At 34.7% G+C, this 25,312-nt stretch overlaps 2 protein-coding genes across 14 annotated transcripts in view; one reads left to right on the top strand and one right to left on the bottom strand.

Annotated features, from left to right (window-relative positions):
• The window catches only part of LOC148680249 (uncharacterized), a 174,714-nt gene that overhangs the window by 37,426 nt on the left and 111,976 nt on the right, over positions 1-25,312 (bottom strand). For 2 of the 5 annotated variants that reach the window (XR_015942491.1, XM_088650051.1), the window contains exon 1: positions 2,966-3,118. The exons of the other annotated variants lie outside the window; for them this stretch is intronic. The gene's annotated coding sequence lies outside the window, so the exon portion shown is untranslated. Of the gene's footprint in view, positions 1-2,965; positions 3,119-25,312 lie in introns of those variants that run through there. 5 annotated transcript variants of the gene reach the window in all.
• LOC561361 (uncharacterized) lies at positions 3,310-23,796 on the top strand. 9 transcript variants are annotated; one of them, XR_015942472.1, is made up of 6 exons: positions 3,310-3,396; positions 4,568-4,635; positions 5,290-5,380; positions 18,238-18,456; positions 18,540-22,046; positions 22,239-23,796. XR_015942472.1 is itself a non-coding variant. In XM_088650025.1 (5 exons), exon 5 carries the CDS (start codon positions 18,657-18,659, stop codon positions 19,704-19,706), a length of 1,050 nt encoding a protein of 349 aa, XP_088506151.1. In that variant the 5' UTR covers positions 3,310-3,396; positions 4,568-4,635; positions 5,290-5,380; positions 18,238-18,456; positions 18,540-18,656; the 3' UTR covers positions 19,707-23,796. The 9 variants fall into 9 exon arrangements, 5 of the variants coding, with proteins under 5 accessions (XP_088506151.1, XP_087104821.2, XP_088506150.1 ...); XR_015942470.1 differs by having other exon boundaries at positions 4,568-5,380; XM_088650025.1 differs by having other exon boundaries at positions 18,540-23,796.

Genomic DNA, 25,312 nt, shown 5'->3' on the forward strand with positions numbered 1-25,312 from the left:
TGGCCTACTAGCCGCAACCCATCACTGGGAAACATCCATACACACTCATTCACACAGGTATATGGACAATTTAGCCTACCCAATTCACCTATACCACCTGTCTTTGGACTTGTGGGGGAAACCTGCAAGGGAGAACAGCAAACTTCACACTTCACACACACTAAGGGCCTACTTACACTATGCCATCCGTACCGTGCCCAGACCCGTTTCCCGGATCATTTGAGAAGTGTGAGTGCGCTGAATCGGGCTCAAGCACGTTCACTTGGCCAGCCCTGGCCCGGTTGGAAGAGGTGTGCCTGAGCGCGGTTCACTTGAGCTTTGGCACGGTACGCTTGTGTGTGAGTGCAAAACGCGCCAAAGCCCGAAACTGAGGGACTGTTTCATATGGATTTTTTAATCATTCTTACTGTTCAGTGAACGCAAACTCTTAACAATTATGTGGCATTGTATGGGCCAAACACTAGATTATTGCACATATTGTAGCATAGATTCTATGCAAAATCATACAAAAAATGCATACCTAAAATGTTCATAATCTCTACAAAAAAAAAATTATAATAAAAAAATAGTCTGATAGTCTAGTGATTTTCTAATATTGTGATTTGTGCAATTGTGTGACTGTTGTGTTTGTGAGAGAGAAAGAATCAAAGTAAAAGTTTACATCCAAGCTTTCAAAACATTTTGTTCATGACTTTACTGAAATATTATATAGAATTTTCACTGTCGTGGGTGTTCAGTTTTGCTACAATAATGCTATATGTAATTTATGTACTTATTTACTGTACTTGACAAAGAATGATTTGTTAATTGGTTATTGATTAGGCTACTAAACCTTTCAAACTCGATTACCGATTACTTTTATTTTTGATGACACAGTTAACAAAAACACATTATTCAAAACTGAATATTTTACTGCCAGTCAATTCCGCTGTGGCAACCCCAGATTAATAAAGGATTTAGGCCGAATAGAAAAAAAGAATATGTTACTTTTATTTACATAATTTGATTTAAGAAAGCAGGGGTTCGGTTTTGAAAACCATCATTAGCCAACTAAGGTCGCAAATCCATCATTCCAATGAACATTTACAAACTGCATTGCAAACTTGGTCCGTTTACCTGCAGCATATGGTTGTCTTCTATTCCTAGTTATCCCCACATGCCCTATTCAATTAATGTTCCAACCTTTAAATTTGAAATCATTAAACAAAAGATTGAAGTCATCTCTCTCAGGTGTGATTTGCTTTCAAACTCTTTTTACAGTTTAGTTATAGCTTCATACTGACAATTGCGTTCCCTTCGTAGTGCACTTTGAAAACATTTATGCCCTTTTAAACACAGCCATGGCTCATGAGTCATGATGAAAGCTATAGGTGACCTATTATTTAAAAGTGAAATTTACATTATCTCCAAAGTTTACGAAAACAAAAATTTTATAGCAAATAATATATATATATATATATATATATATATATATATATATATATATATATATATATATATATATATATATATATATATATATGTTAATGCTTTTAATTTATATTTGGTTATTTATTGAGAAATGTATATATGATATGGGCCTGTTGGTTTGAACATTCCTGCAGTGGTTTGAATGTGCCAAATTGTAAAAGTTAAACTTTTCAAAAATAAACAATATCCTAATAATAATAAATAAATAATTATTGTTGTTATTATTAGCCTATTCAGTAGGATTTCATTTCTTTTCTGGCCTACTGTAAATTACAAGCATTAGCCTAAGGATTTTCAGACCTGTGGTGAAAAAACAAGCTGGATAAGTTGGCCGTTCTTTCCACTGTGGCGACCCCGGATTAATAAAGGGACTAAGCTGACAAGAAAATGAATGAATGATATATGTGGTGTGATTTGTCTTATATACATATTAAATTATAGTATCCTCCAAAAAAATGTGATTATGTACTATGAATTGGTTTGAAAAGGTTGTTTAAGCATTCATTTCAACGTTAAATCAATTAAATTTTATGTTGAATGTGTAGATTCTACGTTGGTCCAATTGACTGTAAATCAACATCATTTCACCGTTAGACAAACCAATTAGGTTGATTATATGTTGAAAATGTGTGGATACTACAATGTTGTTTCGACTGAAATAAAATCAACATTGATTCAATGTTGGGTAAGTAACCAATTGCGTCGATTTCAGGTTAGATTTGAATGGAGTGCCTGACGTCATTTCAACATTACCCCGATGAGCAAAACGATGTTAAATCAATGTCAGTGATTAACATTGATTCGATATCAGTTATGTAATTAAAATATGTAATTTTGCTATCTGGGTTGCTATCTGGCTATACTATATATATATATATATATATATATATATATATATATATATATATATATATATATATATATAAATATATATATGATGTATCTTCTGTGAAAAAGTGTTATTTCTTTGCATAAAATATCTATCTATCTATCTATATATATATATATATATATATATATATATATATATATATATATATATATATATATATATAGATATATAGATATATATATATATAGATATATATAGACAGATATTTTATGCAAAGAAATAACACTTTTTCACAGAAGATACATCATGAATTAGAAAGTAATGTAACAAAACTTAAATCACAGCATATTATGTACGTTTATCAGATTTGCCAAGCAAGAGTGTTCCATGCAATAATTAAAAGCTATAAAATATTAAATTTATAGTTAAGGCTTTAGTATCAAAGAGTAACTAAAAATACAATTTTACAAAAGTTTGAAAGTCAACGCAAAACCTTCATATTAAGCACTCCCAAAGCAAATGACTTAATATTTCTTCAGACTGAAAACAGAAAGAGCGTTTGGGGAAATAATATTTTTAGATTGAGCACGTTTGTGATTTAGTGGAAAGCAGTTAGAGACTTCACCAACTTCAATATAAAAGAAATTTATGTAAAACTCCTACCATTCTGTCACTTAAATATATTATTCCAAAAGCTCACGCAAACAGGGAAAGATAACTTTAGGGGGCCAGGCTTGACTGAAGGTATACAATCAGGGATTGCACAGATACAAGGTTATATTCCTCTAAAGAGACTGAAAGAGAAGACAAATTATCGTCTGTCCACAAAGTTTCCCTCTGTTGTCAAGAGACAGATTGAAACGGGCAGCCAATCAGCTTCCGCCGAGCGCCTACAGGCAGCCAATCAGCTTTCACTGAGCGCTTTCAAAGAGTCAATCAGTTACATACAGGCAGCCAATCCGCTTTCGCTGATCAGCGTGCAGGCAAGTATCCCGCCCATGGCGCGCAGTCTGAGGCGGAGAGTGGAGAGTGCAGAGCTTTGTAGTTTGCTCTTTAATTCCATTTATGTTACTGGTGTTGTTCATCTATTCAAAGTAAGTGTACTATATTTGATCTTGTAGTGTTCGCAGATTTGCTGCAATTATCTTGCGGGTTTAACTGCTTTAACATATGTGCTCAATGCTAATATACTTACTTGTTTTTAGCTCGATGCTACGCTGTAAACTTTAGATAAGTTAGAGGTAAAGTTGGTTTTATATTCGCACATTTGGACTTTCCCTTTAATAATAATAATTTCATAAAAGCATTATTTGCAAACTCTAAATAGCGAAATCATATTAGCAGCCAACGACTATCAAAGTACAACATTGTTCACAGTCAAATAAATATAGTGCTAATGTTGTTTTCAAGTCATCCTTGCATGCTAATCCTTGCATGCTAACCTCAATACAATAGAGTAAAGTTGGTTTTCTATTTGGATATTCAGACATTCTCCTTATTAATATAATTTCAGAAAAGTATTCTTTGCAAATCCTCAATAGTGAGTTTGCAGCAAATGACTATCAAAGTACAACTTTGTTTACAGTCTATTAGATAATGTTGTTTTAAAGTTTACTTGCAAGCTAATTCTGAATATTCAAATTGGCATGGTAAACAATACCGAGACAGTTAAATTAACGAATGTGCGAATATAAAACCAACTTTACCTCAATCCAAAACCCAGATAAATGTAAGCAATCAGAGACATGATTACGCTGCACATGAGATGTAGAATCAGCCACTCAAGACTTGCACACATTTATTGAACAGGGGAAAAAAAACTATTGTGTAACTTGTGTGAGACTATTTTGATGGTAAAACATATTATAACAGAATGTGTGTGTGTGTGTATATATATATATATATATATATATATATATATATATATATATATATATATATATATATATTTTTTTTTTTTTTTTTATAATATTAGAGAATGTTTTTATGCAGGAAATATTTTAAGGCAAATGTTTAAAAATGTGTTTTAAGGAGAATTTTTTTTTTATCATTGATCAAACTGCAAGAGCTTTTAAGAATTTATCAGTGTTGTTTTTATTGGTGATTAAAACAAATCTAATGATGTTTCAGAGAGAGTTATGATTGTCAATTACATATTGAATATTTAATACAAGTTTTGCCATAAATATAGCCAGTGCAGCTGATAAGGCATTAAAATATAAATATATGCAAATAACGTGTAATTACAATAATTGTCTTCTCCAGTGAAGCTCCTCCTCCTCCAGTGAAGTTCCTCCAGTTCAGCAATAATCGCTGGAATATTCCCATCAGGGGTCTGTTCTTTGTACGTGGATTACTCAGTTAGCTGGATCCAGGATCAGTTCGTTCTTCAAAACTGATCCGACAGTTGTTGTCATAACAACAAGTTTTTAACAATATAAAAACAAGTTAAAAATATATGTATTAAGTGCAAAGAGAAAACTTATTGATTTGAACTTTTTAGATCGCTTTAGTACAATTTGTGTTCTATAATTGAAATGCTCAATATTTGACTTTTTTTTTAAAGCAATAATACATTTATGCAGTCATAAACATGTTGGGACAGTTAATATGACTTCATAAAAGTTACAGATGCCTTAACCAATATCAAAATGCTTTTGTAAACATCCTGTTATTCTTTACACTGATTTAAAAAACGGCTACAATAATACTACTATAATAAGGAAAATCCGCTTTAACTGTAAAACTAAATAAATTGCTCTTGACACATGAAAGGGCCAAGCCTGCAGCCCACAACAAGGCTCGATAGATAAGTCCTTCACAACACACGCAGCAATCTCAGATCAGTTCATCCAGAGGTTTTAATCTGATTCACGAACTTATTTAAAGAACCAAATTAGCTAGAGATCAGTTATTAAGATTAACAGATCCAGGATCTGCCAAATCATCTTAGATCATTTAAGTGTGCTACGAAGAACAGACCCCAGGCTCCAGTGAAGAGTTTTTTGAAGGACAGCGAGAACATGAGTGATCCAGAACCATGCAAAATTAAAAATGAGGAGTCTGAACAACAAATAGGTTAGTGTTTATTCCTGATCATGGGGCAGCATGGGGGGTTGTTGGACTTCTGGGGCTTCAGCCCCAAATGTATGTTCCAATGCCATGAATCTTTTGGGTTTAAGTTTTGTCAAAATGCAGTTTTATTGACTCAGCTTCTTCTACCACATTAAATTCTTTTTTTACTGTTGATATTTGGCGTCAGTTAATCATAAAGTGACAATTTTGTTCTTCACTCATTGGATGGAAACGCTGCTTTATTCACATCTTTTATGTGATATTCCAGTTTTGCACATAAATGTATGTAATATATTTGGATGGAAACATGGCTATTGCCTACATTTGAGTTACACAGAACAAAGTCACGTACGAGAATGGCTTATCCTTTTTTAATAAATAATTGGCTTAAATTCACTGACCTTAGACATGTACTGTTACTAGATTAGTGGGATTATTATTCTTTCTAAAAATAATTTTTAGTACTGCTTACCTTCTAAATGTCATATCAACCTCTATCACTTGATCAATAAAAAATAGCAAGCAGACACACAAGTGCACTGTTAAATTTATTAAAACAGATAAAGGTGTATAAAAGTTTTTTTTTTTCAAATTATAAACGTCACACATTACATTACTTATTTTATTATACTTTAAATATTTAAATACTTTAATTGTAAAATTACGCATTAACTTGAGCAGCTGTTTTCCCAGGCTGATTGTTTCACTGATGGTTGCTTTTTTTTTAATATATATACTAGGGATGCACGATATATCGGCAGCCATATCATTATTGGCTGATAAATGCTATTTTTAAGATTATCGTTATAGATCCGATGTCTAAATTAGGCCGATTTCTTTAAGCCAATAAATTACGTAATTGTACAGACCTGCCTGCCGCACACCGGTGATTCTCACAAAAACTGAGTTTAAAAAATTTCAAACATGAGTTTTTAAAAATGTTTAAATTAACATTTTGTTTTTGCAGATAATTGTAACAAAGTCTGGAGCATTTGTCAACATTAATTAAAACACATATAATTGAGTACCATTTTGAGCATAATTTCCAAAATAAGGAATAAAAAAAATCTAATTTCCGCAACAGTCTGCAAAATCCACGATTTGTGGAGGCTTTCATACTTGATACACTCGACGAAGTCAGAAAGTTGCTAAATTAATTAATATAATATTTCAAGTGAATAGGTTGTGGATAAATTTGGAGAAAACTCATGAAAACATTTGCTGAAATTGTTCCCTTGTTAGTATTTCCGCCATCTTCCCAATAAAATCTCGTTATGACATCTCGCATGGTTCAAAGGGATGTCAATAACTGCTAACCTCTCTAACTTACTATAAGTTACAACCCCTTTTTAGTTACGCCATCTGGTAAAAAAAAAAAAAAAATTAACACACAAGTGTTATTTGCTAGTTTCAGCTTGGCGCAATAGTCGTTTTGACATTTTGTGCCATGCTGTTTAAATAGCAAATTCATTTGCGCTCATACAGTGTGTGTGCCCATTGGCAGTCTGATCTAAAAAAGCAGGCGTGTTTTGGCGTGTTTGGTGTTTTGCTATTTTGAAAAACTATAATAGTCTGTTCTTTAGACCAGAACAAAGCCGGTCTATTGTCTGGCGCAGAGTGCGCCTCGCTTACTGCTTAATACACACAAGATGTAGAGCAATACGCAAATATCTTTACATTTGAGAAAGAATTTAAATATTAAGGATATATATGATATAAATATATAGGATATAAATATATAGGATATAAATATAAAGGATTAAAATATAACAAAACATTTTCTAGCCTACATGAATTTAAAACCACTGTCTTCATACTTTCTTCATCTCGGGAGGCTTTTTGAGTTAATTCAATTTGCTTTTGTATGTTATCATTATTAGCAGTATTTATTAAAAACAAGCTTAGATTTGTCAGCCTGTCAGGTATTAGACCATATGGTCAGGGTCCCCGTGGGGTCTTAAAAGTATTAAAGTCTTAAATTAAAAAATCGAAATTTATGGCTTTAAAAAGTCTTAAATTTGCTGTTCTAAGTCTTAAATATTTTTGCACAGGTCTTATTTATGTGATGTCCGTGTAACGCTACATCTAATGTTAATTTAAATTCTTTTTGTTGTTGTTGCTAGGTTTTTGGGGTGTTGTAGTTCTTTATTTCACTATTCCAATTGTAATTTGCGGTATTACAAATACAAAAAAGTCAACTTGCAATAGCCAATCAGCTTTCTGATATTAAACTCAGTGCGCGTGGCGAATGTGATATGTTTGTGGATGCGCTGTGCGCTGTGTTTGTGGAAGTTCGCTTTGAGTGCACGCGACATGATTTCGGCTGGCAGAGTATGCCGTTATTTCACTGACAATTGTCGCAAGCGCAGTTTTATAAGTCGGGAGCGCTGTAATACGAGAGAGCGAATCTTTGCTCACGCGCCGGTTTCCTTTGTTCATGGACAAAACTGTTTGCGAGCTCTCCAAACATTGGCTGCTCACGTGCGATTGACCTGCTCTAGCTCCGTCTGACTTCTTCGTGCTTTTCCAGAGATGCTTCAGCATATATTATTAAGAATAGTGAACTGATACAATGAAATACAGTGTAGTTTTACTACAGTAAATTGTGCTGAATTGTAGAAAAATAAACCCTATATTGTAAAAAAATAAAATAAAATAAAGCACTGGGTAGTTTGTTTTTAATACACTTGTTGTGTTACCATAGCAACTATAGTAGTACCACAAGAGAGTAATTGAAGTACTTTACTGTACTTTACAAAACACTGTACAGCAGACACTGGTTAACTTTATTTTAGTGATAAAATGAGATTGACAGTGGGATTTATTTGAAGAGTGAATAGTACAGTAGGCTATAATACCTAATCAAGTTTTTTCCTATTTTCTATCACAGCTATATTTCTGCTTGCCAGAATGACCAATAATTATTGGCTAGAAATTGCAACAGCCATGGGAAAGAAGGAAAGTTTTTGTAAAACTTTGGAAAAACTCTGAGGGATAAGTTTGTTAAAACAAAAAAGAGGCCCCCAAAAACATCTTAGATGATAATGATTATCTTTTTATTTGTCTGATTTTACTTTCAGTTTTTTTGGACCGCCCCCTGTCATTCAAAAAAATATCTAATGTTGAAAAAAACACGTAATGTTGAACGTGTCAAGTATAAAAGCCTTAATCCCTTTCGTGAGTTGTGCGATGCGGTGTCAGGTGAAAGTATAAATCTGCATTAAGATGTTTGTTTTTTCTGTAGTTCAATGGTGCATTAAACCTGACTTTTGTACTGTTCAATTTAAATAACTTTATTTTACCCCTAATTTTGTGCTTTTACATTTTCTCTCGCGTGTTTTTGATATTGCGATATAGGTCTTAAATTTAATACTTAATGGTCTTAAAAAGGTCTTAAAAGGTCTTAAATTTGACATTATGATATCTGCAGACACTGATGGTGCAGCATGTGTATTTGGATGCAACTCAGTTTTTTTTAACACACTTCGTTATTATTGTTCTTTATTAGTTTGCTGAAAATTAGAACTGAATTTATAAATAGTTTTGAACAAATATTTGCGCTTAAAGTAAATTAATTATTTATAGGCTAATTGATGTCTGTGCACAAGGTTTCCCTTTCCATGAGAGCGAAAGTGAAAGTAGATTATGAGATGCTTTATCTCTCATTCTCGCGCTGTAGATGCTCCGTTTAACTGTTTTCTTGCTAGTGAAATGCTCAGTTTTTCTACTTTACGTCATGTAAATAGCAAATGTGCCATGGCGCGACACAACTGGCTCTTGAATGGGAAACTCTGATTGGTTTATTCTCAAAACACACCTATAACTCGTTAAGAAAATAAACTCAACCCTTTTAGACCATGCGCCACAGTGCAAAGCAGATTTTTCCGTCCTTATATTAGCAAAAGTGGATTCTGACACGCCCTGTGCTTTGCGCTTTGAGCATGGACCGTCAAAATAGAGCACTGTGTGTGCAGATTAAAACTAAATTATTAACTTAAATGAATACATTTCCTAACACTGTAGAGTTATTTTTTAGTAATTACACCCGCTGATCTACATCTCCAAATCTAATCCCTCTCTTTCCTTCCTTCTGTACTCCTCAAGTAGTTCTGGGTTGCTGTACAATTTTTCCCAATATAGCTTTTAGCTAAATAATAACTTTTTTCACTTGCCAGCTATCTAAAATGAAACATATCAAAGCAAAAATATTAACAGTTAGTACATTTTAAAATTAACATTAAATTCAAAAGAGTAATTTGAACTGGAGTGCAATTAACTTAAATTCTCATTTTCGAAACAGCCGTTCTCTCTACCGCAACAGTCCATAAATGGTTGCGGTATATGAGAAAAGAGTTGTGGAGAATGAGGTGCCTTAACATGTTTTGCTAATTTTAGGGAAGCTATGATGATTTAGCAATTTTTTACTCAGTGCCTATAATTAAGACTTTAGAGAAGTTCATTTTCACAATAAAAATGTAAATCTAACAATTATGTAAATGTAGAAAACCTGTTTCGGTAATGATAATCAAAAAGTCGTGTAACCATTTTGACAGGAGAAAATTTTATATTTAACTGGAGAAATATAAAATATCTTCTTTTCTGGCAGCCATCTTAAAACAACTGGCCCATGTGGTCCTTCATTCACAATTAAACTTTATTTAAACTCTTTGTGCATTTATAAACTACTTTAAAATGGTTGCGGAGGATGAGAACATCTGTCATGGACACATTTTTTTCAGCTTTTTCTTATAATCATTATACATAAAAATTCTGTAAACTATTTGTTCTGTCATGTAAGATAATCTCTTAGAACAATTCATTTGTTTTTATGCTGAAATTTTCATGATAATTTGTTTAAATTACAACATAACACACATTCAAACATACCTGGACATGTTTCGGTAATGAGAATTTCAGTTGAAAATGCATTTAAAATTATCATAATTAAATAAATTATGTTGAAATTACACATTGTGCTTCGTAGAGAACAGTGTTGTCTTTATTCTAATGTTTTTTGTTTTACCAAATTACTAAGTTTTATATTTAAAATCTTAAGTGCCATGTTGTTTTACACGCATAGATGGAACTTGTTCAGACTTGCCCAGTGCACTATAATGGATCTCTCCTCACACTGTTTATTTCTTCAAAGTCTGTCATTTCTTTATGTGGTATTGCTGTGAGTTAATAACTCAGTAAGTAACCATGTTCCTTATCATTGTAGATGTGTTTGATTGAGTGTCATTGTCTATTTTGCTTTAAATCGCCTCAGGAAAAATATTACAAGTGTAAACCTTTCCTGGGGGCTGTTCCAGAAAGCAGGTTATGTGACATACCCGCGTAAGTTTGAGAGTAAGTAGGTGGATAACCTCAGCTTTGGTTTCAAAATCGAAGGTAACTTCTGGGTATGTTAAGTAGCCGTAGCAACTTACTCTCTGAACATAACCTGCTCCGGAGCAGTTTTTTCATTGTGAGAGGGTTATAAGTGTATAGTTCTTTTCATACCCAAATTTATAATGTTTATTTTCAAAAGAATCGTTAATGTATTTACCAAACCTTTTGAAATCAAATATGACAAACCGCGAGTCTGCGCTTATCGCGATACAATAAATATTGTGATATATTGCAATAGTTTGTATTAGTATGTGTGTCATGTTATATTGACAACTTGATGAAGTCAGTAGACAATTTAAATTCCAATTTATTTTCTATCCATTTCAATTCATTAGAACTGCACAGTTCTCGAACAGAGAACTCGCAGAACTGTATTAAATGCATATTGTTATTTAACACTGATTAAAAATGAATATGCCACTAAAGTCACATATATATGTTAAACAATTTATTAGCAAGTTGGGATGCTCAATATAATCGATTAACCGTTAACCAAAAGGGTGCGTTTGTAAACAATTAATGGTATCAGTTAAACGATTAAAAATATTATTATATATATTTTTAGTTTGACTGCATAAAGGGCCGATCGAATGGTTTCTAACGGCCGCAAGTGTTTTGCACGCGGCTCATCCCTAAGCAGCAGTTTGTGTTGTCAAGACAACTAGAGAGAACTTTTAAAGAGCATGGTTTCCACTACAAAATATAAACATTTTGCTGTAAAACTGGTCGCACATGGGTAAATTGATGGCTTGCACGAAACATTTTACATGCAAAAAGCCGGCCAGCTGTGCTGCCACGGTCATGTTTGACGTGTTGTCTGTTACAACGACAGGACCTTCCAATTTATGTCCCATTCTTCCTAAGCAGTTTCAGTAACTCTGCAATGTTAGTCAAGGCAAACAGAAGCTTGTTGATGATGTTATCCAGTGTAGTTTTCCTTGAATCAAGAGGTTTCGGTTGAGGTCGCAGTGCCACTAATTCATCTGCATGGTGTCTTGTTAAGTGATGACGCAAGTTCGTAGTGTTTCCCGAATATTTTAAGATAGATTTGCAAAGCTTGCAAATGGCTTTTTTTTTGTCTAATTCAGTACTCTGGTATAGTGTTAAAGCCAAAATGCAGCCACACGTCAGCTCTAAAAGCAGGAGGCTCCTTTATATTTTCCACTATGCTCACTCTTGCTAACTGCTGATACAATACTACTTAGCGTTTTGTTGATAGCGAGTTAGCAACATCTACTGGAGCAAAGGAGGAGGTTGTTTGGCACAATATGAATCGATACTTCAGGTTGGACTAACGATACACGATCATGAAATAAATTATCGCAATAGATATATCGATATTTTTGCACAGCCCTATTCCTTGGTCATAAATCACTGTGTGTCATTACACAGCTGACTCAGAGCACGCCAATAGTTTAGTGGACAGTGCGTCGTTAATGAACAGCGGAGCACACAGTGGAGTGAGTTCGAATCTCACTTACAGATCTTGTGTTTTTCTCTCCTTCTGCACCCCTCACATTTTTCTGTATAACATTACTAGAAGTGGCATTCTTGTCTTTTGTAGGAAAATATGTCCATAATTTAAGATGTAGGACGTCGTTCATATGCATACATTCACGCACACACACCTACATTTTTTTATATATAATTTTTTTCAGGGTTTCCAAATGCTATTGTGTGCATTAATTGCAGCCAGTTTTAAAGCTCAATCTGTCACTAAAGGACACTTATAATATGAAATCTGTCCATAGTATAAATGTGCAGGTAAAACTTAATTTTCTGTCCTTAATCTTTTGGTGTTTCAACTATTAAACTCATTACTGCTTCCACTTACCAGCTCATATGTAATGACCCCACCTCCTCACCATGTTGTGGCTAAATGGCTGATTTTCAGGAAGTAATTATTCAAATGTATAATACAAATATAGTAAAAAAAAAAAAAAACTGTAAAGCGAATGTTGCTTTACACAATGTTTATTTTTATTATATTTGTATTATACAATCAAATCATTACTGGGCACTACATTGTTACTTGCTGGAGGACAAAAGATACCATTTTCTGCCTTTTATGGTGACACTCTACCTGCAGCCTGACCCAGAGGAAATCTCAGTGACCCAAGCAGACAAAAGAGATGGAAGAGTGCTAAGAAATATAATTTGTCAAAAAACTGTTTAATCAAATAGTTTGGTCTGTTCATTTCTCCATTTCCTGAAATAAAATGAATGATTTTTTACAGTGCTTTATACACGCACCTTTTAATGTGTAACATATTTTTTATATACATTTCTCACCTTAAGGTGATGCTCATGTGACTTTATTTATCTTTGAAGATGGATCTAATACAGCTATATATATATATATATATATATATATATATATATATATATATATATATATATATATATATATATATATATATATATATATATATATATATATATATATATATATATATATATATTAGGGATGTGCGGAGCAGCCGGTATTTGTATTTGTTGAGGGGGGGAAAAGTATTTGTATTTGTATTCGAGTAAAATTCTAAATGACGCAAAAATATATATTTTTTCTATTACACTTCTAATTTACATTATAGTGAAAGTATTGTTTAATTATACCCATTATATAAATTATAGACATGCAATATTGGTTGTTGTTTTTGAACATGTGACAAGAAACGTCATTGAAAAGAAAATAACATAGAAGCTATTATCTCACCCATGGTTAAACCAACAACTAATAAAATCCCATTGTGAATATTATGAACCCCACCACCACCGTTCTTGTTGAAGGACACTGAATAGACAGAATAAAAACAAATAATACTTCAAAAAAACTGTTCTTCTTCTGAAAGAACTTCTTTCCAATGGACAGAATTCCAAAAACTAAAATTAACTAAATAAATCTAAATAAAACCCTGCCTGGGAGATCCGGCAGAACAAAAGTATTCTATATAATACTAAAAGATAAAGCCCTGCTTTTGTCATCTGCCTGCCACAAAACAGACACAAAGTTTTTTTTTTTTTTTATGTTTGAAACTGACTTGCTGGGGCAGAATGTGGCTGTGTTGATGGTTTGGTGCTTGTGGAGGATTTAGCAGAGCATAGCTGTGCTGATTGAGGGGATTGATGCTTGTGGGGGGTTCACAGACAGTATCAGGAGAGGATGCTTTTAGTGCATGTGATAATACATTACATAGAAGGTTGCGCAGTGGCACAGTGAGTACCACTGTCGCCTCACAGCAAGAAGGTTGCTGGTTCGAGCCATGACTGGGTTCTCCCCATGTTGGCGTGGGTTTCCTCCGGGTGCTCCGGTTTCCCCCACAGTCCAAACACATGCAATACAGGTGAATTGGGTAAGCTAAATTGTCCCTATTGTGTGTGTGTGTGAAAGAGAGTGTATGGATGTTTCTCAGTGCTGGGTAGCAGCTGGAAGGGCAGCCACTGCGTAAATCATATGCTGGATAAATTGGTGGTTCATTCCACTGTGGCAACCCCAGATTGATAAAGGAACTTAGCCGAAAAGAAATGAATGATTATGCATAGGAGATGTTGACAGATGTTTAATATCTCTGCCGATTTCACTTTTGCACACATTATAACGTTACAGTATCAGTTTGTTTTATCTGCAGCACCACTGACTGTAAAATTTATCCACAAAGAACATGTTTTTTTTTTTTTTTTGACTGGTGGAGGACCAAGAAATGGCTCAGAAGCAGTCTCACTCTTTTTCTATTCGGGTGCCCAAATGTATTTGAGGAGTTTCAAGTTAATAAAAAGTGACGGGAAGCTATGCTAAGGTTAACTAGCCTATAGCATATATCTTGCTGTCTGCAAAAGACAGTAATGTAGACGTACCATATAACTCCCATAAGTACATACTATTCGACACAACAGCACAAGCATCATTTTAACCTTTATAAACGAACGTTAATGTTACTCTGTCAACAGTCTATTGTCTAAATTACCGCGCTAACAGAGCTAACGTTAACGTTGCGTAAACAGAGCACCCGGTTCCACACTTCCCGATCCCGATCAAACTCCGCTACAAGTTTATAAACTGCATCTGGAACCCAATTAAGGTACACAAATCTATTTAACAAAAATAGTGATGCAGATAAGTATTTTTTTTCGCTCAGCCGAGCCTTCTCTGTCTGTATCTGTGGAGAAGATTGTGCCAGACACCTCCGCCCCGCCCTCCGACTGAGCGGCTCTTTCTCTCTCTCTCTCTCTCTCTCTCTCTCTCTCTCTCTCTCTCTCTCTCACTCACTCACTCACTCACGCGGGCATGCACTGTGGTCTCATGAGGAAACTCTGCTTTTTGATATAGTGTTTTTCTTGCTCCCGAATACAAATAATTTTTCAAGTATTTGTTCGAAATAAGTATTCGTAAAAACACGCTATTCGTGCCTTTCCGAATACCGTATTCGGGTTCGGCTCCACCCTTAATATATATATATATCTTTTTTTTAATAAGATAATTAAATACACAAAATAGAAGATTTTGTGATCCAAAAGTAAAATTCAAATATGGAAAAGTGCAGACAAATTCTTACACTGCTTGTCAGTTGAGGCAGAAGGAACTTCTGCCTCAGCATAAAAGCATAAAAAGAACCTAAAGATACCTGACAACAATCACTTACAACAGTGACAGATTGTGTGGTTTAGGTCAAATAACTCAACCACTGATGAGTCTTTATTGAAGGACATAGCAGCTCCTCTATCTGGTTGCCCACAGCAGTTAGACAGGCCTCTTTCTATTAGATGCATGACAGAAAGAATATTTTAGAGTGTTAAATACAGAGCTCCAGTAATTAAATATTACCTTTTAGGGGAATGTTTCTGTGTTTAATGACTTTGGACAGAGTTCTAGCTCCAGAAAGATTATTTCTATAAGCCTTACATATTAGTCAATACATATATTGTGGCCTTAAGAAATTAATAGCAGGAAAATTAAATGCATGAATGGTTACACAACATACTTAAAAATTATGTTAAAGAGAAGTTTAATTGTTCATTAGCATAAAATAGAGAGTGGCATGTGTAATTTAATTAACAAACTTTCTTATTATTTATTTTTTCTCAATTATTTCTTATTCTCTACATTTCTTTCCTTCGTTGATGCAGATGTGTAATGTGTTTGAAACCTTTAGCTCCGCCTCTGTAAAGTGTGATGCCTTTTTTTTTTTTTTTCTCACCGTCACTTTCTATGGTGACACGTGAATTCGGCGATCTACTGAAAAGGCCTTTAGGTATGTGCCGTGCACGCGCATTAACCCGCGGTTATCTTCAGGAGGTTGATTTATCTAACTCTTTATCACCTGTTTTGGAACCAACATACTCGCAGTAAGCAGGTTTTGGGTAAATCAACCGAGAGTTCAGGGTTTAGCAGATGGTAAGTTAACCCAGCTTTCTGGAATACACCCTGCTCTGTCTCTTTGTTGTGTTAGAGAAAGCAGGGAAGATTCACTTACTACTCCAGGGCCGAATAATGTTAGTTTCAAGGTGAACTGCCTTCTCTTTTTGTTGCAGCCGGTGAATGAACGAGTACAACATATTTATTACTTTCCGTGTGGTACAACAAATCAGTCACTGAAAATAGTCTCATTGTCCATAAACCGCTCCTCCTTTCTCTCTCCTTCTCCGCTTCACACACCCCCAAACTGCAGCCCAGTCCCGCTAAAGGACCTGCACATTTTACAACACGTGTAAACATAACGGTTGCTTGTAATCTGATTTTTTGTTCTTATCAACTCGTTGCTTGCCATGTGTTGTTGATGTAAGATTGTATTCAATTTAATCGGAATATTCATATTGATTATATCAAGCGCGCGTGAGAGCTGTCACTACACACACACACTGTAGCACGGGAGAGAGGAATTGCAATTGACAGCAAGAATGAGCGCATAAGCGTTGTCTGATTGACAAGCAGCACCTACACGTGTTCAAAAGGATGAATCTGTGTCGCATTTACTAAATGTACTAAATCATCTGTATTTAGCTGTTCACTTGTTCGGTGGCTTTAAACTGTCAATACACCTCCAAAAAAGGCTTTTTCGGACATGACATATTTGTACACGTGTACATCACTGTAAAACATTTTATTCAAGACCATTTGAGCTGGTTTCGGTCCTTAGCTCTTTCATTTTCATCTTATTTAAATACATTTAACTTGCTTCATGATTAAATTCCATTTTGTTATTTAACCTATTATTTTTATGCAACAGTCAAGTTGCATGTTAATTTGCTTTTTGAAGAAAAAGAAATAATGGATTGTTTGCATGCTAATTTATGTGAAATGGTGAATATAGTTATATAATCACCTTGCAATTCTGAAGTTATAGCTTTTTGCTTTGAGCATAGACTACTCAGTTTATAAGAGCAGTTCAATCTTTTATGAAGTTTGCTGTATAAAAATATACCATTTTGAAATATTTATAATTATTGGCCTATACATATCGGCTATCGGCCTCCAATTCTGAAGAATTATCGGTATCGGCCAAAAAATCCATATCGGTGCATCCCTAAATAGAGGCCAATGGAGAAAAAAACAGCCATGAATATAACAAAAAGGGAGTTAATTTGCCGAGAGTCTATTTGATTTTATATATTTTTTTAAAGCAATTTCCCAGTGATGGGGAATTAATTTATTACTAATTTATTACTCTCGTTTACATGCTTATGAGTGATTTCAGTGTTGTTGTTATTATTATTATTTTCTATTGTATTTTATTTGCAATCAAACAAAAATTGTTATTATAGAGGCCAACGAAGCATTTTTGTCAGAATATGTCGAAATAAGATGTCCCCAAATATTAGTCCATTTGCTTAAACACAGAGAACGTTTGGCCAAATTAAGTCTTACAATCACCCCAGAATGGATGAAAATGACCCAACCACACACAAGGGGAAAGGTGCACATTTCAGCCTTTATGCACATGTTGTACAGGTATGTCTCATGTCTGCGAGGCAAATATTCAGCTGTTACTCCAGAACCTTTTTTTCTGATGCGTTTACCAGTCAGGGACACAATGAACAAGCATTCCCTGTTTGCTTTACAAATTTTAGTAAAACATTTTGTAGTAATTGTGAGTATATACAAAAAAAAAATCATTTACAGCTTTCAAATCTGTCTTATCAATATGACCAAAATGACTTTTATGATCAATTATGTAAGAAACTCTGAAAACTGGATTAACACAGTTTTAATTTACTATAACTTCTATTTTAAGCGGCTTTGACACAGTTTACATTGTAAAAGCCCTAGATAAATAAAGATTAATTGAATTGAATCTCCTTAAATGTGTACACATTAATGGACCGAACAAAATATGATCTGATTTATTTTACATTTAATCTGCATCAAAATTTCAGTATGTGTAGCCAATGTTTCCAGTGTCTTTTCATTTTTCAGCTTTTGATGAGTTTTAAGGACTTAATGAAAACTAATGTTTTATTTATTTTTATTTCAGACCTAATTGGAGAGAATGAGTGGTGTAAAGAAGAGGAACATCATGTCAAAATTGAGGAAAAAACTCATTTACAGACTGATGGTATTTTGGAAAGGAGAGACACGAATTGTTTCACCTGCACTCAGCGTGAAAAAAGTTCTGGAAGAAAAGGCGATCATAAGATTCGCATGAGGACCCACATTGGAGAGAGACCATTCACATGCACTCAGTGTGGGAAGAGTTTCAGACAATTATCACAACATAATCTACATGTGAGGATCCACACTGGAGAGAAACCATACCCATGCACTCATTGTGGGAAGAGTTTCAGATCATCATCACAACTTAAACGACATGTGAGGATCCACACTGGAGAGAAACCATACCCATGCACTCAGTGTGGGAAGAGTTTCATATCATCATCACAACTTAATCAACACATGAGGATCCACACTGGAGAGAAACCATACCCATGCACTCAGTGTGGGAAGAGTTTCATATCATCATCACAACTTAATCAACACATGAGGATCCACACTGGAGAGAAACCATACACATGCACTCAGTGTGGGAATAGTTTCAGACAATTAACACAACTTAATGGACATATGAGGATCCACACTGGAGAGAAACCATACACATGCGCTCAGTGTGGGAAGAGTTACACCGTATTATCAAACCTTAAAAACCACATAAAGATTCACACTGAAGAGCAACCATTCACATGCACTCAGTGTGGTAATAGTTTTAACTGCTTATCATACCTTAATCGACACATGAGGATCCACAGTGGACAGAAACCATTCACATGCACTCAGTGTGGGAAGAGTTTCAGACAATTATCACACCTTAATAACCACACGAGGCTCCACACTGGAGAGAAACCATTCACATGCACTCAGTGTGGGAAGAGTTTCAGATGCTCAACACAACTTAATGTACATATGAGGATCCACACTGGAGAGAAACCATACACATGCCCTCTGTGTGGGAAGAGTTACACTGTATTATCAAACCTTAAATACCACATGAAGATTCATCCTAAAGAGAAACCATTCACATGCACTCAGTGTGGTAATAGTTTTAACTGCTTATCATACCTTAATCGACACATGAGGATCCACACTGGACAGAAACCATTTACTTGCACTCAGTGTGGGAAGAGTTTCATCCGCTCATCAAACCTTCATAAACACATGAGGATCCACACTGGAGAGAAACCATACACATGCACTCAGTGTGGGAACAGTTTCAGCCAATCAACACACCTTAATCAACACATGAAGATCCACACTGGAGAGAAACCATTCACGTGCACTCAGTGTGGGAAGAGTTTCAGCCAATCATCAAACCTTAATAAACACATGATGATCCACACTGGAGAGAAACCATTTACTTGCACTCAGTGTGGGAAGAGTTTCATCTGCTCATCAAACCTTAATAAACACATGAGGATCCACACTGGAAAGAAATCATTCGCTTGCACTTAAGCCGTGGTCACACTGGACTTTTCCCCATAGATTTCCATTCATACACAAGCGAATGCGGCAGACCAGAAATGCAAGTTCGTGCATCAAGTTTTGCAGTTCACTGCATTGCAAAGTTCAAGCTTGGTGAACTTGACAGTGTGAGACTAATGGAAGATCAAAACATGACCTCTCTGGACAAATGTAAAATATGGACCAATCGCTCATTTTTTAAATGTCTAATTGTCTTGTTTAATCCTGCCTCTTTTTGCAGCGCCGTACAACAGAATTCTGCATGCTCAAACTCTAGTGTGACCGCAGCTTCGGTGTGGGAAAAGTTTTAGCAACTCCTCAGACCTTAATAAACACATGAAGGCCCACACTGAAGAGAAACCATTGACATGCACTCAGTGTGGGAAGAGTTTTAACCAATCAGCAAACCTTAATAATCACATGAAGATCCACACTGGTGTAAAAGAATATGTGTGCTTAAATGTGAGAAGACTTTTATTAAAGCGCCAAAATTGAAACTGCACCAGACGATTCACACTAGAGAGACCGTACAAGTGTTCACAATGTGACGAGGTTTAATCAGTGAACACATCTGAAAACACAAAAGAGGATTCACACTGGAGAGAAATCGTACAGATCTAATCAGTGTCTACAGAGTTTCGCTCATTCGATGCAGCTTAAGAAACACGTGGACAAAAAGTTGCACACATGACATGAATACAGCAAAACATTTTCACATGTGCACAGGACGTTTCATGTCTGAATAATGTTTGAAAAGGCTGAGTGGTGGTGTACTGTTTTCCTACACTGCAATAGGTGCGTTGTAAATGTGTTGCACTCCTTGCGTTTACTGTAAACACAATGATAGCGGTTGAGAGAAGAACAGTTTCATAAATATCTGGCAAACAGCACCTCTGTGTCTCTTTGAAAGTGATTGTACAGGTGCGGATACATCTGTACTCTACTCTTCAGTGTATTCATGTAGCTAGTGTTGTTTTGGATGATGTTCTCTGTCTGACTCCCTGAATGAAAAACAAATCACTGGGAAGACACTGCACATTAATAAGAAGGTGGAGCTCCAGGACGGTTAGTTTGCAGTATACCAGGGCCTCAAGTTTAGAAAGCCCATTCAATTGTCCTGTTTTGCATCTTTTTTTAGTAAAGTTTCTTTCATTTTAGGTTCAAGATTCTTTCTAGTTTGCTACATTTACTTTTTTGAGTAGAATACAAACTTGATGAATATTTTATGATTTAGGCAGAGTGACAGGTATTACAATACAATATTAATACACTTTGATGATCACAAGACTCCAGATTGGCATTACTCATCAATGGATATATAAAAGTTGTTTGTGCTAGCTACCCCAGGACGCTGTGGCTACTCAGGAGTCCTCATGTCAAGACCTGCCATCTCATTGACTTTAACCTTATGGTTTTGTTTTGCATTACCTATATCATGTAGTTAAAGTGTTGTTGTAATAATATTCTAAGTTCTTTATCTTCATTACAGGGTTTCTGCAGGGTATTAAAAAGTCTAAAATTTAAAAAAAAAAAATCTAAATTTAAGGACTTTAAAGTCTTAAATTCCCTGTTCTAGGTCTTAAATATTTTTACACAGGTCTTATTTTTCCGATTACCATGTAAAGCTAAATCAATTATTCATTTAAATTCTTTTTTTGTTGTTGTCGTTTTTATTTCGGTTTAATTAAGTTTTAAGTTCTTCTTCAAAAACACCATAATGACCACATTCTCCAGTGAGAAGCTTGATCTCTGTGCAGACACAGACATAGTGATGCTCATTTTTGATCAAGTTTTCATTTAGATAGATAGATAGGTTTCAGTTTAAATGAATGAAGAAATATACATATACTGTGTTTCTAAAGTGTTTTTAAATGACATATTCACCAGTAAAAAACATTGCAGTTTTGTCTGCAACTAATGTTACAGTTGTAGCCGTAAAGGTTGTATTTTTACCTCCCGTTAGTGATGCGTAAATTGCGGTTATATCTACTGGCGCTGCGGATAAACCACGGGTCGGGTAATAAAAAAATACATTATAATTAGCTAATTGCAGTGGAGATATCGTATAATTAGGACATGGCAGCGAAAAAGCAGAGATTGGCCTTTGCAGAATGGGTAGTTATGAGACGGCCAATAATGAAGAAAGTGCAAGAGTAGCCTACTGTTCAAAGTTTCAGTTAGAGGAGTCAGAGGAAAATCTGCCATCGTCCTGGGAGAAACAAGATCGCTTATTTCCATGACTGCAGCGCCTTGCAAGGAGAATCATTCCTACAACACACGGTGCAAGCGAACGCTCATTCACTGCAGTCTGCAGCTGGCTGCGTTTTAGAGGCGAGGCGGAGAAGGCGCAGGGATATAAAGACAGGGAGAGAGCGCTTTTTCCTTTGATCTCGTTTTTGGTGTATTTTACTGACATGATTATGATTTTCCTTGTTTATGCTTAACTTTCGTTTGGGTAAAATTATTTTCCATTACGTTTGCCCACTTTGAGAAATGTAGTGAGTTTTGCTCATTTTTATTTAGATTAATTTGTATGTTTTTTGTTTTTTTTTTTGGCTCTTTTCTGACAATATTGAGCTAGCCTATATCTCCTCAAGTTCACTCTTACCTCAGCGTTAGGTGGAAAGGGAAGATGTCGTACGAATTCCATTTTGCAAACATGTAGAAAATGTATTGTTAAAGACATCAGGTAAGAGGTGAATGTCATCTTTGTTTATTTTATTCAGTATAGGGAAGTGTTGTCAGTATACACACTGCGCTGAAGGACTTTTTTTTTTCTTTTGATCAGTTTTTAGCGAGGTAAGGGGTAATTCATAAATTAGAATTGTTTTGTTATATTTCTTTCTTTTGTTTGGCTTCACTATCATCCCCTTACTCGAGTTTATCTAGTTTTTGTTTGATACTTTGTTTGAATTTGCTACATTATTATATTATTTTTATTATTATTTTATTTCTCTTTTTTGTATATATTTGGACATTATTCTGCTTTCACTTTTTTACATTAAATCACTTTAGTTGGAAGTTCTGTTGCAGTCTTTTGCTTACACCCTTACATTGTGAAATTACCATAATAATTCTTATGACTAAGTTTTGTGAAAGTTACGACAGATAGGCGTGCGCTTTTTCTATGACACAAATTCTGTTCCTGTACTCCACTGGAAAACCAAAATGCTTCTACACAGGCGACCTAACACAGGGAGCTGCAATCTCAATATATGTGAAGCAGCCATCCTGCGTATACAGTAGTAACCGAGTGATCTCTCACTCAAGTCACTTGACATGGCTTGCACTTGAAAAATACTAACTTAAGAATATAATATTTAGAACAAAATCTCATCATTATTACTATTACAATTTAATCAAATGTGATGAAATAAAGATGTTTAAATTGGTTCAATTAGGTAGAGACAAGCGACGTCAACCTCAAGGGGCAGCAGGGGGCGCGAGAGTACCACAGTACGTCACGAGAGTTTCGCAATACGTATCGTGGTTGGTGCATCGTGATATTTCAGTTCGGTCTTTAGTACTGTTCAATTTAAATACAGTTATTTTATAACAAATTTTATGATTTTGCATTTTCTCTCGCGTGTTTTTGATATTGTGAAATAGGTCTTATATGTAATACTTAAGGGTCTTAAAAAGTCTTAAATTTGACATTGTTATCTGCAGTAACCCTGTATTATCCCTAGACATTTGTTGGTGTGCTTTGATTGATTGTTCTATGAGTTACATTTTATAGTAAATAATTTGCATTCAGGCCATTTTGTTGGTTCATCTCTCTTTTATGTTGCATTTGCATACACTGTGTATAATTACTTTCAGAGAGTCATGAAGTTGGAGGCCAGTCAAGTACCACATGAAATTATCTATGTTGACAAGGCTGGGGATGTCGCCGTGGGAGAAACATAATAGGCCAAAGGGCCACAGTTACCGTGCCGGGCCATAGAAGATATCAAGTGTAATGTGGATGAGAACATGTGGCAAAAGACCGGGCAGAATTGCTTTGTTATTTTATTATAATTGTGGTGCTTTTTCTGTTTGCAGTGATGTCCTTTTGCAAATAAAGTCAGTACTGCAGCAATTCTGTGTCTGTATTTTTTACATAAACTGTAAATTTTATAAAGCTATATTTTATAAAGAATTTTTGCAGTAAAAGAAAGAAAATGCCTGCATTTACTAAACCCAACAAAACAAAACTGTTGAGGGACTTCAAATATAAGGGCAGAGCTGACACATAAAATAATGCAGTTTCTGTAATGTCAGACGATTATAATGATTTTTATTGGAAGAGAACATGTTAGTGTTTTGAACAGTTATTTCATTTTGAAACATGTTTACAGTGTTTTGTTAGACATGGTGTATTGTGTTTGCTTAATTTTGTATTTTGAAAAGTAGTTTAGAGGTTTCGTTTACAATGTGTGATTTTGAGCATGAAATGAACTGTTTTGCCAATTGTGTGTTTTAGTTATGTTGCTGCATTAGCAAATTTGTTAAATGTATAGAAAAAACTAATTCAGGGGGGCTAATACCTCTGAGGTCACCTGTATGTATGTATATGTATATATATATATATATATATATATATATATATATATATATATATATATATATATATATATATATATATATATGCTGGAATATATAAGCAAGGAATATATTTGTGTTGTGTTTCAATTCACAATTCACTTTGACTTTAGCCTAAAAGTTCTGTTTAAAACATGGTGTTGTCTGTTTTGACATACTGTGTGAAAGCATTTGTAAATTTGACTGTAAAGTTAAATTGTTTTGGTCTTGGTTGAGCTTGTTTGTAAAAGAAGTTCAAACATTTTAAATTTTCATTTGTCATTAACTGGATGCATTTTGTCTCAAAGCAACAAGAAATGTGTTAGTTGTATAGCCAAAAAGACGGATGTTGTGCTAATCGTGTTAAGAGTTTAGGAAACTTGTTTAATGTATTGAAAAAAGTGTCATAGCCATTGTAAAAAAAACTGTAAACATGCTGTTGTACAGCCTCTATTAAAGAGGCCTCATCTTGATCCTGCTGTGCCTGACCATTACAGGCCCATATCTAAGCCCTCATTTATCTCAAAGGTTTTAGAGAAAATTGCACTTTCACAATTGACCTCATATCTGGACATTTTTTTATATTTGAGACCCGTTCTAATCTGGTTTTAGAGCAAAACACAGCACTGAGTTTGCACTGCTAAGTTACAAATGACATTTTACTCTCCATGGATTCTGGATCATCTGCGATTTTAACATTTTTAGACCCAAGCGCTGCTTTAGAAACATATTATTTAAACGACTTGAGTGTTTTGTTGGGGTTCAGGGCCTTGCTTTACAGTGGTTCTTCTCTTATCTAAAGGGGAGATTTTTTTCTGTAAATATTGGATCCTTTACTTCACCACCTAAACCTATTCACCGTGGTGATCCACAAGGATCTATTCTTGGCCCTCTTTTATTTTCTCTTTATATGCTTCCTTTAAGCTCAATACTCTGCAAACATAACATAAGCTATCACTGCTATGGTGATGATCTCAAACTATATTTTCCAATCAAACTAGGAAAAGATTTATCATTAGAAAACTTTTCCTATG

The sequence above is a fragment of the Danio rerio genome, chromosome 4 (genome assembly GCF_052040795.2).
Source record: "Danio rerio strain M-AB ecotype USA chromosome 4, GRCz13ab, whole genome shotgun sequence".
Lineage (NCBI taxonomy): Eukaryota > Metazoa > Chordata > Actinopteri > Cypriniformes > Danionidae > Danio > Danio rerio.